The sequence below is a fragment of the Pelophylax lessonae genome (assembly GCF_965119305.1).
Source record: "Pelophylax lessonae genome assembly, chromosome: 11".
Lineage (NCBI taxonomy): Eukaryota > Metazoa > Chordata > Amphibia > Anura > Ranidae > Pelophylax > Pelophylax lessonae.
The window spans coordinates 159362198-159378275 of record NC_138778.1 but is presented as its reverse complement, the minus strand read 5'-3'; the positions used below and the strand labels follow the sequence as shown (position 1 = coordinate 159378275).

The following is a 16078-nucleotide window of genomic DNA, read 5'->3' as shown; positions in this document are numbered from 1 at the left end:
TTAGCTGACTTCTGAAATTTTTAGTTACGGATATCAAAATAGATTTTAGTTACGGGTATCAAAATAAAGGGGGCTGAATACAAATGTACATCACACTTTTCAGATATATATTTGTAAAAAAACATTTATCGCTTTTCTTCTACTTCACAATTATGTGGCACTTTGTGTTGGCCTATCACATTAAATCCCAATAAAATACATTTACATTTTTGGTTGTATCATGACAAAATGTGGAAAAGGGTATGAATACTTTTTCAAGGCACTGTACTTTACTAAGAATCTATTCACACAAAGTCGCCTGAAAAGGCACAGCCCATGTATTTCATTTGAAGCCAATTAAACATATGCAACTTAAAAAAAGGTTCTTGCATTACTTTAATGCGACTTTCATGCAACTTGAGTGTCATAGACTGCAATGTAAACTCTCAAAAGTCACATCTTAATGTTATCAATGGGACAACAATGTTGCAATGTGCAACAGTCAAAATCAAAGTCAACAGTCAATGTTGCATCCAAGTCACACCCATTCAAAGTTGCATCAAAGCTGCAATGTAAAGTCGCAATCGAGTTGGAGTTACACAAGTGTGAATTGAGAGTAAAGAAAACAATTTTATTCATGTCTGTACTGTTGCTGGAGAGTTCTCTTTACTTCCTGTCTGGTAAAACATTGTCAGCAGGACTCTAAGCCTCCGTTCACATTAGGTTCCTCTGACTTAGGGGGCGACCTGTGAAGTCGCGTGCAGGGCGACCAGTGATGTCGCGTGCAGCGCGACTTGCACGGACTTCACATAATGGAAGTCAATGCAAGTCGCCTCCAGGTCGCCCCGAAGTAGTACAGACTTGTGTCGCTCCTATTAGAACGGCTCCTGTACTACACAATGGGAGCGTGAGGACCGCGACTTGTCAGGCTGACAAGTCGCAGTCCAAGTCGTACCAGTGTGAATGCGGTCTTATGGAGTCCTGAACCAAATTAACACAGGTGTTGTAATAAACCTTCACCACCCTTTCCTAAAGGAAGAACCCTTTAACCATGATCTTGCTCATTACACTGACAGACACACTTTTGCTAATATTAAATCTAGACCAAACTCAAGTCACAACTTCATTTTTTTTTCTTTTTATGGTCCAAGTGTAGAAGTGTTATAATAACATCTGTTAAGTGTATTGATGTCTGTGTCCCTGTGGGAGGGATTTCACATCACTTCCTTTTCTGGAACGAGACAGGAAATAAGATTTCCCCACTGGGCACACCGCAATAAAAACCAAATCTTTCCCAATCAAATTAAAAAAAATGTTTTATTAATGCATGAACTTGCCTAGTAGAGATGTTATACACTTTCTGACCATAGACTGGAAGAGGGGGGGGGACCCATCCCAAAAGTTACAGAAATAAAAAGCTCACAATGGTTCTACGCCTTCCCCACTCCTTCCAAAGAAAAATAGTTGTGTCCTACAAATTTAAATCACAAACAGGGATAACAAACTATCTGTTATAAGTCCTTTTAGCTGTTTTTTTTTTTTTTAACTGACTTGACCTGTTGCTTTTCAAGTTGTATTGGCCAAAAAAAAGAGGCAGTCCATGGTTGGATAACCATAGAAACACACTAATATACAAACATGCAAAGTGTTAAAAACTGTAATAAATAAATAAAAGACAACAAACATAAAAAGATTAAATCAGAGCCTCACTCAGCCCAGACTAGATGCACAGGGTAAAACCGAATACACACAGCCGGCTCGATAAACACCAGAAAAACGCATGCAAACAAGGAGCACAAAAAGCCTGTTCATTGTGTTGTAAGTAATTATGGAGAGTCTCTCCCTTCTGAGTATCTCTCTCTCGCCATTTCCGAAGTAATTATGTTTTATAACTCTGAGATCCTGTCTGGACAGAGCAGAGATGGCAGAAACGAGGGTGGGGTGGAAGGGGTCTGCGGCATGGGGTGAGACGGCCAGTTATTTCTATAGAGGGTAAGAGTGTGGGAGGGAAGCCTGGCCTTGGGGTTACAATGTATATTATAGTATAATAAAGGAGGAAGCAAAGAACACTCCAGCTACAGTATGCACGATCAACATAAGTCATTGCAAAAGGACCCATAAAGTGACACCTTATTGATGTGATATGAATGGAAGCATATAAACGCAGAGATGCCAGATCAATACACAGACTAGAGTCTTATATTTTTATGGCGACTTGTGCCTAGAATATTACATTACAGAATCACTGTGCCCATGGGGTTTATTAAAGACTAAGTTTACTAAAAAAACAAACAAAATCAGCACAAGGCACATTACGTTTGATTGATGTCATATGTCCCTTGTGCTGCTGTCTCTTCCTTTATTATAAATTCTCCTCCTCTCATTTCCCCCCACCTCCACAGTAATGTTCCAGTGCAGCAGGAGTTAAAGAAGCTGTGAAAGGCACTCATCAAGAGTGCCCGAATATGCCCACGCTTTACGCCCAGCTCCTCCATTCATAGGAGCAGTAACTGTGGCTGCTATGAATAAAACACAATCTATGAATGGAGTGAACGGACCTTTTAATAATCTGCCAGGGCTCTAACGCCTTCCCCATCTAAACAAAACCAATTAAAACATTGAGGGTGGAGTTTAGCCTTACAGCTATAAGATTTTAATACTAAATTCCAGGCATAAAAACGTTAATTTAAATATAATCCTCATAAACCATAAGGATACATATCCACTTTGTGTGCATCAAATGCTTTTGCAACCCCATGTATTATGTTGTACATTGCAAACACAGCAGTGACATCACTGTGCTGTACATAGCTTGTGCAAGGAGCGGAGCTGTGGGAGGGGCCCAGTAGGCCTGCCCACTACAAGCTATCTGCAAGGAAACTACAGGAGGGGCTGATACAAGACCAGTCACCCTGCACTAGAAGAGAAAGCAGCACTGACAGGTCTACATAGGCAAAGTGCATAAATTGTTTCAGGCTGTATTACTGTACAGATCTGGAAGAAATAAACAACTGACACCAACATTCAAGTTAGAACACACATAGCATTTGTTTTTAGACAATACCTGTGTAGCTCAGCGTTCAGCTTTAAAAACATGAATAGCTGGTTTGTTTGAGGTAACATACCAGTTGCAATGAAAATGATGTCTGTGATTTTAGTTCAAAATCTTTGCACCATGAAGAAGAAACACAGAAAACAGAAAGTGTGCTGTTCTAGGGGGATAGCATGGAAACCTGGACCCTGCAGGCATTAGCATCTCTAGTTTGTGTTCAGGGGTCCAAAAGGGATTGGATAAAGTTGGAAACCTGAGAATAGGAGGTATAGTTTTTCTGTTGTATACAGTATTTTTCTTGTTAGAGTAGGAGACGGTAGTATGGCATTTGATTGGCAGAATGAAAGGAATTATAGGATGTATTAATTAGCAGTAGGAAGATTTTTTGGACTATACTTCCACCACAGGACTGAATATAGATCTGGAGGAGTTAATTCAGTTTTAGGAGTTAGGAGGTTTGGTCTTTGGATCAGATTTATGGTTAAAGCTGAATTCCAGGTATAGTCTTTATTCCACAATAAAAGTGGCCCTACATGGATTGAAATTGGACCGGTTCAGCAGGGGGTGGCTGAATTTGGATTAATGCGTGGCCGCTGTGGTTGAACAGAAGTCAATCTACTGTTTAAACTCTGTTCAACTGCCCTTTTGGTATTTTTTCGCTAGATCAGTGCCACAGGTAAATGGCTGCAGCGCTGATCTGTGTATTCTGATGGCAGGGAAGTTACATAGTTACATAGTTAGTGAGGTTGAAAAAAGACATCCGTCCATTCAGTTCAACCTATGATGTGTGTGTGTTTGCTGTTAACCGTACATTGTATACCCCTGTATGTTGCGGTCTTTAAGGTGCCCATCTAATAGTTTTTTGAAACTATCAATGCTCCCTGCTGATACGACTGCTTGTGGAAGAGAATTCCACATCCTTACCGCTCTTACAGTGAAGAACCCCTTACGCACTTTAAGGTTAAACCGCTTTTCCTCTAGTTTTAGTGAGTGGCCACGTGTCTTATTGTATCTCCTTTCTCTGAATAGTTTGTTCCTTATGCTAGGGTCGCCAGTACAGTATTTGTACATTGATATCATATCCCCCCTCAATTGTCTCTTCTCCAGAGAGAATAAGTTCGGTGCTTGTAGTCTTTCCTCATAGCTGATGTCCTCCATACCCCTAATTATTTTTGTTGCCCTTCTCTGGACTCTTTCCAGTTCCAGCACATCCTTCCTGAGGACCGGTGCCCAGAACTGGACAACATACTCCAGATGTGGCCGGACCAGAGTCTTGTAGAGTGGAAGAATAATCTCTTTATTTCTGGAGTGAATCCCCTTTTTTATGCATCCCAGTATTCTGTTGGCTTTGCTTGCAGCGGCTTGGCATTGCATGCCACTGCCAAGCCTGTTGTCTACCAGTACCCCCAGGTCCTTTTCCATCCTAGACTCACCCAGAGGTTTCCCCCCCCTAGTGAGTAGCTTGCTTCCTTGTTTCTGGCCCCCAAGTGCATTACTTTACATTTTTCAACATTAAACCTCATCTGCCATGTAGTTGCCCACCCCGTTATTTTGTTCAGGTCCGCTTGTAAGGTTTCCACATCCTGCATAGAAGATATTGGCATGCTTAGTTTAGGATCATCCGCAAATACTGAGATTGTACTAGATATCCCCTCCTCTAGATCATTTATGAATAAATTAAACAGGATTGGTCCCAGGACAGAACCCTGGGGGACCCCACTTTCCACACCCGCCCAAGTCCTCCCCACTGTTAGAATACAATGACACAGCGGGGAAGATCCCCCCTAATATCCACCTCAAATGTGTGCATGGGGAAATCAAGTCAGTTTTTCTTTGTTCAACCCTCTGAATGCAAAACACAAACCCATGTATGGCCAGCTTTGCATTGGTCCTGCTAGGATGTATAGCTTATACCTGATGGGCTGCTGGAGAAGCTGATAATCACTGTAGTAGTAAGCACTACTGCAGTGATAGTCGCAATCTTTTGAGGTCTTGTGCCAGCTGAGCAGCTTCTCTGCTGCACACTGACCACAGGGGGGTTTGCTCCCTCAGCACTGCCACCATTTACAGAACAATCTCCTTTAGATCTACCATCAATTATACTAGCTGAATGAATGAATTTTACTAATTTAATGAATTGTTTAGGAGTGTCCTCTAGTTTTGGTAAATCTGAAATTGTACAATTGTATTATAGAGTGTAAAGCCAGCTTAACAAGGTGTATTAAATAGTCTATTAAATAGTGTACTGTTGGTAGGAGGGAGGAGTTAGGTGTCATTTTAAATGGCAGCAGGGAGGAGGAGTTACAGGAAGTATACAAATCCAAGTAGCAGAACCTGACGTAGAGGTTAGTTAGTAAGGGTTACATTAGGTTACATGATGTGAATAGAGAGGCAGCATACCATGCTACTCTGAACATACCTGACATACCGCTTTTTCCCATACATTGGCTATTCTTTCTTTTTCGCTTCCCATCCGGCCACCTGTTGAAACAAAGAGAGAACATGAATCAATCAGGATTTACCAAGAAATGAGAAGACATAGAAATATTAAAAAAAAAAAAAGTTAGCCCGCCCTGTGCTTTGTACCCACGCACACAGAATCTGAGACAGCTGCCTTGTAATCCTGTATGTCACATTAATATGCATGCATTAAGCACCTCACCAAACTGGACACCACCTCACACACCCACGCTTGGAAGCACTCAGTGCCTTGTACTGAAATGCACTTTTCTGTGTCGCTCACTGGTTAAAATGTCTCTTTCAGGTTAAAGCAAAGAGGAAAGTGCACAGCACGGTAACCAGAGGAACCAATCAGCAATGATCGCTCATCACATCTTCTAACAGCAGATAAAAGCTGACTGATTGGTTCCTATAAATTACTGTACTTTATAGTCGTCATCATCATCATCTCTTCTACAACACTTAACACAATGTCCACCACAAATAATGCTTCTGCTCTGCATTCAAGCTGGAAGGCTGAATCACCCACTGGCTACTTGTATATTTACCTGGTAGAGAGCGGGTGTGCATTAGTTCCCAGCTCTGCCTATCCGCTGCCAATAGAGAGGATGTCACATTCGTTGATGGATTTTCATAACATACTATATAAAATCCACAGAATGTGAACTCAAATACGTAGATATTACCAATTCAGCACCTGGGAAATTTAAGCCAGTGAGTGGATTACCCAACAAATATTCACTCAGTTTAATATGAACCATTGAATCCATCTGTGTTAGACCTGCAAAAAGGTGTGTTAAAGTAGAATTTTGGGATAAGCCTAGCAAGTTGTAGTCAACCCTTAGCAGTAACTAACAAAAACAAAGTAAGCAAGACACACTCAACTAGAAATATATCCAAGCCAGCTGTTGGCTTCTTTATATCCTGGATATTCCTACTGCTACAATTATAAACTCTCTCTGTGCCCACTTGGGAGCGGAGGGTGTTCCAGCTAATTCTGCTATATATCCTCATTATATTTTTTTTTTTTAATAAATAAAATAATCCAATCGGGAGAGCAGGGACACCATTTAATGTCCCCAAAGCAGGTGTGCAGACCCAGGAACTCCCCAACAGAATCCCTGAGATGTATATTATAATCTGTTATTATTTCCTATATTTTTTTGGCACCAACATATTATGTGTTGCAATTAGTACCATTCATATCAGACTTTATCTAGGAAAAAAATATAGACTGGCTTACAAAAAAAAAATTTAATTTTTGTAAGAACTTCCTGTAAAATCCAGAGTCCTCTGACAGACGCAGCTCTGGAAGTTTCTTCACTAATGGGTTATGTGCGCCCTCTTCAGGAGTAGCTAGGCAGTGAAAGCTTTCACTAGGCATGCCTTTAGGGGCCATCCTATCCACATGACCCCAGACACACCTGCTCATAGAATCAGTTTCATAGAAAAGCAGTGAAGGAGAACACAACCAACCCCAACATAGAGGGGCAGGAGCTGTGTCTCTAAGAGGAGTCAGAGAAAATAATTTTACGGTAAGTTCTTACAAAAACTCAATTTTCTCTTACGTCCTCTGACAGACGCAGCTCTGGAAGTTTCTTCACTAATGGGACGTCCCATAGCAGTGTAGGCATGAGGGGTGGGACGAACGCAACCAACAACTGTTAACGTTTCAACAAGGCTAAAAAACGTAGCCAACAGGGCAACAGAAGCTCAACCAACATCAACAGTAGCTTACCCCAAAACAAAAAATTCACCCCTGAAAGAGAAGACTTGCTTGCTTATTATTATCCTCCTATACAGCCCGTGCTATTGTGTCACCAATATCTACGCTGCTTGTAACCCTTTCCTGCATCTAAAAGGCCAGCAAAGATATGCATTAACAGCTGCATTTTGTGGGTACAGGTCCCCAGCGTGACGCATGTTTCTTGGTGCCCTTTATATGTTTTATGAGCAATGCCTTCTTTTTGTGTTTGTCCAGAAACAAGAACAAATAATGCAGGTTCTGTGCACTCCTCCAGTTTCTTTTATATGGGGGGGGGGGACAGATAATATGCACTATACATTCCTTCTGTGTCATCCTGCTGTAGGAGTAACAGGTTACGTGTTCTAAGGAGATTCTTTTTACCGTCTGAGATCTGGGAGGGGGTGCCTTTTCTATACATCTATTCAACTAGACTTGCTATTCTTCCAGGAGCAAAGTTACATTTTTATCAAATATTCTATCCGTTGAAAGGAACATAAAAGAAAAGATTTATTATGATTTATAGTATTTCCATGTACAGTATCTCACAAAAGTGAGTATATCCCTCACATTCTTTTAAATATTTTATTATATCTTTAGCTGTGACAACACTGAAGAAATGACACTTTGCTACAATGTAAAAGTAGTGAGTGTACAGCTTGTATAACAGTGTAAATTTGCTGTCCCTTCAAAATAACTCGACACACAGCCATTAATGTCTACACCGCTGCCAGCAAAAGTGAGTACACCCCTAAGGTAAAACATCCAAATTGGCCCCAAGAAAACAATTTATCACTCATTCAGAAAGGCACCAGCAAGTGAAATGGAATGGTCAATCTCAGTATCTATCGTATAGAAAAAGAAGCGGATATGTATCTGCAAAAAACTTTCTGGAATCCTTCCAATTTACCTTTAACCTCCTTAGCGGTAATCCCGAGCGTGACTCGGGGTTGGTTTTTCATATCAGGAGCGGTAACCCCGAGTCACGCTCGGGGTGGATTGCAGAGAGCGCAGTGGTGTTCTCTTACCTTATCCTGGCAATCCAGCGATGATCTCTCATTGCTGAGATCGCCAGCCGAGAGTCCCGCCGCTCCTCCGTCCCTCCGTTGGTGTGATCACTTCCTAGTTCCGTTCCCTGCAGCAGCAATGCTGCATGGGAGCAGAACTAGGGAGGGAAATTAAAAAAAAAAAAAAAAACGTTGCACAAAACACAAAACACATTTTATATTTTATATATATATATATATATATATATATATATATATATATACATATATATATGCATATATATATATATATGCATATATATATATATATATATATATATATATATATATATATATATATACACCGGTATATATATATGCATATATATATATATATATATGTATATATATATATATATATATATATATATATATATATATATATATATATATATGCACACACACATATATCTATATATAATATATAATGCATGAATTATAATCTAATCAATAATATAATTTTATTATATATATTATATATTAAATAATAAAATATTATTGATTCGATTATAATTCACATGTTTGTGTTTCAAATTTAGCACATCTGGGATGTCTACTAGACTCTTGTTTTGGTCAGGTTTAAGTCAGTAATTACTAAGAATTGTAGGCCTATAATACATAACGCCAAATTTCCATGAAAAGAATTGTACCGCTTTTGGTATGTAATTCCTGACATAATCATACCGCCAGGGAGGTTAAGGCTTATCCATACCAGATGTGCGATCATGCATTTTGCTGCATTTTCCAACATGGGTGAAATGTATGGACTTGAGGAAACTTATTATTTTCAATACAATCTGTTAACACCAATGCTGCAGTGCCTTGGAAAGATTCCTAAATGCTGCATTTTGGTTTCATTGATAATTTGCCTTTCTTGTTCACACAGATAGTCTTTCACAAATATAGTGCAACTAAAATGAATGTCAAGGCAACATGCTTGAACACACCAAGTGTAAGGTTTCCATGTACATCAGAATATTGGCAGATTTACAAAGATATATAAAACACATTCAGGGGAATTCAATAAGGCGGTAATGACACTTTTCTGGTGGTATGGCCCCTTTACAATGTTCTTCGCCTAATAATGAAAGCTTTGTGCCAGTTTCAGTCCAGTTACGGACACCTGCACCAGATTCAGGTAGTTCTCGCTACCTCCACTTTTAGAATCTATCACTATGGCTGTGACAGATTCTAAAAGAATTACCAAGCAGATTGCAGTTAAGCAATAGTAGTGGCAATGGCAGTAGGTAAGACCAACTTACAGTTTACGTACAGGAAGGGGTGTTGTGTGTTCATTGCTTTATTAATATGTTTCAATGTGTTTTACATTTACATCATTGGTTGATCGGACGAAGGCTGCTCAGTCCAATAACAGCTTTGGAATCCGCCTACTGCCATCTGCTATAAATCGCAGGAAGGGCCGACATGATGGAGAACTAGTCTCTGATTCAAATTCATGGCCACTCTGCTTGTTGGATGGGTGGAGCCTGGTGGGGAATTCTGAGTCTGGTTCCCTACCAGGCTCAACCCACCCTTAGTACAAAATCCCTCAGCCATTAGCCTGTCAGTGGCTAAGGAGGTGGCCAGTATAGACTCTCCGACCTCAGTGCCGGCATGGACAGATTCATGTACCTTTCTCTGACTGCAAGCATCGTCATCTTTGGTGCTCCAACCCAATGGAATTCTAAAGGGTCTTTACCCCCAGAATATGTCCACACAGGTTTATGCACATATCTGTCTTCAAAAAGATCCTTCAGTAGTAGAGAGAACCAGCCATCTGACCAATATCCTTTGTTTATGGTCGATTTTAGCAAGAACCTTGTTTCCTTCCGTGACAACTATTATCAACACATTTGAATGCTGTACACATAACGGAAAACATGCTCTGGATTTGAGCAGATTTCTGCCCCAGTCTCTCAATAGGGTTATGTAGTGGTTAAACAACTATGGTCTGTTTGGTTCTGCTTTGTGCAGTTTTCAAAGGCAGGAATGTTATTTTTGGAAGTCTGCACAGGGTACTGATTGCTGAGGATCCATGCCAGGTTTGCCATAAACAACTTTTATTCCCACCAGATGCGGAGAAAATCAAACCAGAGATAAACTTGTACAGATGAGAGGAAGGGGAAAGGGGGTGTCTGCAGCCCACCCTCCCTCTACCCTGCCTAAAACTAAAACAGAAGGATGTGCAGAGCACAGAAGGAACAAAGACAAGAGAGGTAGAGGACAACAAGAAATACCACAGGGAGGTGGCTTAAAGAGAACCTGTTGCAAGGTAAAGAGGGAGGCTGCTATTACTGACCTCTCCTGAAGATGTTAGCTGCCTGGTTGCCATGAGTCACTGACCAGGAACAAGTGTGGAGGTGAGGACTTCTCACTTTCTAGACCTGCATGAAGGAATTGAAGCCAGAGAGTCCGCATGACAGCTGGGCAATAAATACTTTTAGAAGGAGGGCAGTTATGACAGCACACATATTTCTGTCAGGAAAGGTTCACTTTAAAGCGAACCTGTCTGCATAAGTGTGTGACATCTGCCACTGCTGAAGTGTTTATAAAAGGTACAAGTTCTGAGGCCATCGTCCTGATCTTTGGGTCACTAATTACTGGATCACTGGTCTGAGAAAGCATGCAGCAAGTGAAGTATTGGGAAGTCTATTACCGGTTCTTACTAAGTAAACAAAGGACGAGGATGACTGCCTCAGAGCCAACACCTTAAAAACAAGTCCGCAATGCATCTCTGGTATCTCTATCCCGATGGATTCCTTCTAAGACTCCATTAAGGGGCTGATTTAATAAAAGAATAGAGGCTGTACATTTTGGAAAAGGAGTGTGCACAAAGCTCAAAAAAAAAAAAAAAAAAAAGGGGAAGCTGAGATAACTTTGGATACCCAAACAATTAGAAGGGTAATTCAATGAAAAAAGGATTATCCTAAGCTGCCAGAAACTGGCCTAGATTCAAACCATCTATGGCCAGGCGGATTGTACCTAAGTCAAATAATTGATTGACTTGGGAAAAATGTAGCGTACCAGGTTTTTACATGTGACTATTGCCATATGGCCTTGTTCTCCAAGCAGGTATAGCTCCCCGCAAAGCGCAGCCCCCACGCCCATAGGGAGAACACAATAGCTCAACCAGAGGGATTCCCCCATCAACACTGGCTGTGTTGATGGTGGAATCAAGCGATTTTCCTCTTATCTGTGGCTGCCTTAAATAAGATAGCAAGGTGGAAGTGAACACAGCTTCTGGAGTTTATAATCTCTTTTCCTGTAGTAACTTAACTACCACATTTTAGCACAGGGTAAATAGGTGTGCTGAGATAAATTAATAATTTTCAGCCATCTGTATGCCATGACTCACTTGATGCTCTGCTTGCATGGTTGGCCAAAACAGCATCTGGGTTGCAACACATTCAATGCCTATTACAAGGAGTCAAGACTTCGAAAGCCTATGATGTAACTAATGACCCCTGGAGGCCAGAACATGCATCCTGGAAACTACTAAGGCTGGCCATACGCGAGTCATTTTCTTTAGTTCACTACAGTTGGTTAAACAAAAGAAAATGAGTTGATCCACATTTGATGTGAATGGGGGAATCCCTCCTGTTGATCCTTTGTATCTTGACAGTTGTAAGATTTCCCCGTAGTCAGAACACATTCATAATCACTGCCGTAGCTGGTGGTACTGGTCGAGAGAAAATGTTCTAACAGGCTGGTTGTACACAAGTTGATGGATAGATTGACTTGTGTACAACCAGCCTGCCCATACAAGGATTGAAATTTGGCCAGTGCCTGCTGAACTGGTCGAATTTCAACCCATGGATTGTCGGCTTAAAAGGTTGAATTTTTCAGATGATTTTAGAACTTGCCTTCTCTTAAATCTCTTTCTAGTAAAAATGATCTAAGCAGAATTTTTACAGCGCTCCCCCATCCCACTGGAGAGCTTGGGAGTCGGACCGATGTGACTGGTCTGATCGCATATTGGTCTGAATGCATACACTAAGAAGAGTGAAGGTCCCCCCCCCCCCCCCCCTTCTATGACAGAAACTGGAAGTAACGAGGATAACATCACTTCAGGTTTTGGCTTGAGCATTTACAAGCCGCTACCGGCTTCTAAAATAGCTGATCAAACCAATCTTGGTTTGATTGGTTGTTTTGGAGGCCAAAAGAGAGATATGAGGTCTAAAAGAGGACCTGTCACAGCCCATGCTATCACAAGGGATGTGACCTCCTGTGTAACTCTAAACGTGTAACCTGTAACGGCTTTTAAAAAATGTCCTATGTATAAGTTAACGTTCCACTGTCACTATTCCACAGGCATGCGCAATTATAAAGCATGACATGTTTCGTATCTTTTTACTTGGTGTAACATCATCTTTTACATTTTTTGCAAAATTGGGTATTATATTGTGTTTATTGAGTATCATTAAAGTGTATTTTTCCCCATAAAATTTGCATTTGAAAAACTGCTGTGCAAATATCGTGTAACTTAAAATTTTGCAACACCCAGCATTTTATTCTCTAGGGCCTCTGCTTAAGTAAATATATAATGTTTGGGGGTTCTAAGTAATTTTCTAGCAGATTTTTACATGTATGATAGGAATGTCAAAAAGTGATTAAAGATGCGTTTAACATTCACATTTACATTATAACTCCATTATTGATGTTTATTTTATCTCAGGTACAAGGCATCTTAGCAGACATTATAGCATGATGAAATTAGAATGGTCAATTCGACCACGGTGTGGTGTGCTGCGTTTTGTGCTTTAACGCATGTTGTTTTAGATGGTAGCCCATTCTTTATAAGTGTCCTGTCATCACACCAACGCTTTAAAAAAAAAAATAGCTATTGCTGAATGGTTTAAAATGTGTCTGTGAATTGCGATGGGCTACAATGCATGGGGTCCAACTGACAACGCATGACAACACTCATACAGCGCATTGCCCTGCAATACCTAACATACTAACAAATCCGAGTCAGGGAGATCTCAGTGGGCCTCAGCAATACAAAAATTCAAGTCACCCCTCATTGTATGCACAGAAATGTTTCCTATCTTCCATGCACACATTAATTCACAGCTCCACCACCAGATGACAGCAGAAATGCTCAGCTCGGTCACATAAAAAAAAGGACAATTCGACAGAATGTGGCTGTTTGTGAGAAAATGAATAGGTGAAGGGCGAGGAAGGGAGTACAGTAAACCTCCTGTGTGTTATAGGAGAGGAGGAGAGATAAGAAAAGAGCATGAGAGGTAAAGAGACCTGACATACAGGAAAACAGAGATAAGCAGTCCAGATAAAGGTATACTATACAGCTACAGACTGGTGAAAGGGAGCAAAGACACGGCTGATTAGAAAGGTAATAATACAGCCACAGAGCACACAGCATTCCTTCCCAGTCTATAGAGCTGAACCAACTCCAACCCGGCCCCAGCACCTCCGCTACACCACGTGCTCTGCTCTGTGCCAGAGAAGGTGTGACTGGGGCACATGCCAATGACATGTCACCTCTCAACTGCTGGAAAGCCAAATGCTGCCTGTGACGCTGCCAGAGCCAGAAGCTCCTCCACACGTGGTACTTGCTGCCGTAAGCAGCATCTGTTACCGACGGCAACAGTAGCCTAGCAATGCCCAGAATGATGCAGCAACCATTACTCATCAAGTCTGATGCTGCAGACAGCTCCATCTCCTCTCTCTTCAAGAACATAGCTCAGAGTCACAGTATTTACTAATTTAATACAGATCAGTCGTTCTGTAAAATATGCCATTTACTGGAGAAAAATGAGTTCAACTGTTGTATTCTAAATTGCATATAATAGTATAATAATAATCAATAAAGGTTAAACATGACTCAGCAAAGGGAAATAACATAACATTCATGGATACTCAGGATACCCTTAGATTCTCAAACTTCTGAAAATGGCTTACCTCCACTGTGATTATTTTATTCTATATAGTAGGGGTATATATTGTGCATGTGTGCTTGAATATATGACATATATGACATTAGTTTGTAACCTCTGCTAAGGAGATTTTTTATAGAATATATTTCAAACTTACACACACAGTATATATCATTGCACAGGATTTAAATAGCGCCAACAGTTTGAGCAGCATTTACAATATAAAAGGAGACATTACAGCAACGATACAATTCAATACAAGAGGGATAGCAGGGCCCTGCTCCTGTGAGCTTACAATCGAAAAGGGAGGGGCTAGTGGAATAAAAGTTAAAAACTGTTAGGGATGAATTAACAGGAGAAATAAAAGGTTCCATTGTTAGTAAAGGTATGTGTATGTATATATATATATATATATATATACACACAGTATCTCTCACAAAAGTGAGTACACCCCTCACATTTCTGTAAATATTTTATTATATCTTTTCATGTGACAACACTGAAGAAATGAGTGTGCAGCTTGTATAACAGTGTAAGTTTGTTGTCCCCTCAAAATAACTCAACACACAACCATTAATGTCCAAACTGCTGGAAACAAAAGTGAGTACACCCCTAAGTGAACATATCCTAATTGGGCCCAAAGTGTCAATATTTTGTGTGGCCACCATTATTTTCCAGCACTGCCTTAAACCTCTTGGGCATGGAGTTTACCAGAGCTTCACAGGTTACCACTGGAGTCCTTCTTCACTTCTCCATGACAACATCACAGAGCTGGTGGATGTTAGAGACCTTGTGCTCCATTACCATCCGTTTGAAGATGCCCGACAGATGCTCAATAGGGTTTAGGTCTGGAGACATGCTTGGGCAGTCCATCCCCTTTACTTTCAGCTTCTTTAGCAAGGCATCTTGGAGGTTTGATGAAGGAGGTGGTCCTCCGAAACGACGTTGCGGCCCGCCCTCCACGTTTTGTTTGGCGTACTGATCCCTGTCGGTCTCCGTGGAAGAGCCCGACAGGTCACCCTTGTGCCACCAGTGGATGTTAGCGAGGCTGCCCATCCAGGGAGCCTTTGCTATTTGCAGATTACTGCTCAGTGCTTGGATCGTGAGCTCATTTCAACATAGAACCGCCATCTGGACCTTACAGCCTGCAACTTACCACCTGACTTCACTGTGGAGATCCCCCTTGGACATCACATAGGCTGATCTTGTTTTATCCACATGTAAGTTGATATAATAAAATTGCTTTGTTATACATTCACCCCTGTGACTTGGCGCCCTTGTTTTCCTTTTGTATTACATCTTGGAGGTTTGTTTGGGGTCATTATCATGTTGAAATACTGCCCTGCTGCCCTGTCTCCTAAGTGAGGGGATCATGCTCTGCTTCAGTATGTCACAGTACATGTTGGCATTTATGGTTCCCTCAATGAACTGTAGCTCCCCAGTGCTGGCAGCACTCATGCAGCCCCAGACCATGACACTCCCACCACCATGCTTGACTGTAGGCAAGACACACTTGTCTTTGTACTCCTCATCTGGTTAACGCCACACACGCTTGACACCATCTGAACCCAATAAGTTTATCTTGGTCTCATCAGACCACGTGACATGGTTCCAGTAATCCATGGCTTTAGTCTGATTGTCTTCAGCAAACTGTTTGCGGGCTTTCTTGTGCATCATCTTTAGAAGAGTCTTCCTTCTTGGACGACAGCCATGCAGACCAATTTTAATGCAGTGTGCGGCGTATGGTCTGAGCACTGACGCTGACCTCCCACCCGATAAACCTCTGCAACAATGCTGGGAGCACTCATTTGTCTATTTCCAAAAGAAAACCTCTGGATATGACGCTGAGCACGTGCACTCAACTTCTTTGGTCAACCATGGCGAGGCCTGTTCTGAGTGG

General features: G+C 41.2%; 1 protein-coding gene across 4 annotated transcripts in view; it reads right to left on the bottom strand.

Moving 5' to 3' along the window:
• The window catches only part of THRA (thyroid hormone receptor alpha), a 120831-nt gene that overhangs the window by 43014 nt on the left and 61739 nt on the right, over positions 1 to 16078 (bottom strand). For 3 of the 4 annotated variants that reach the window (XM_082271409.1, XM_082271410.1, XM_082271412.1), the window contains exon 2: positions 5451 to 5512. In XM_082271409.1, coding sequence (XP_082127535.1) covers positions 5451 to 5512 — 62 coding nt within the window. The remainder of the gene's footprint in view (positions 1 to 5450; positions 5513 to 16078) is intronic. The other variant, XM_082271411.1, reaches the window with a different exon arrangement.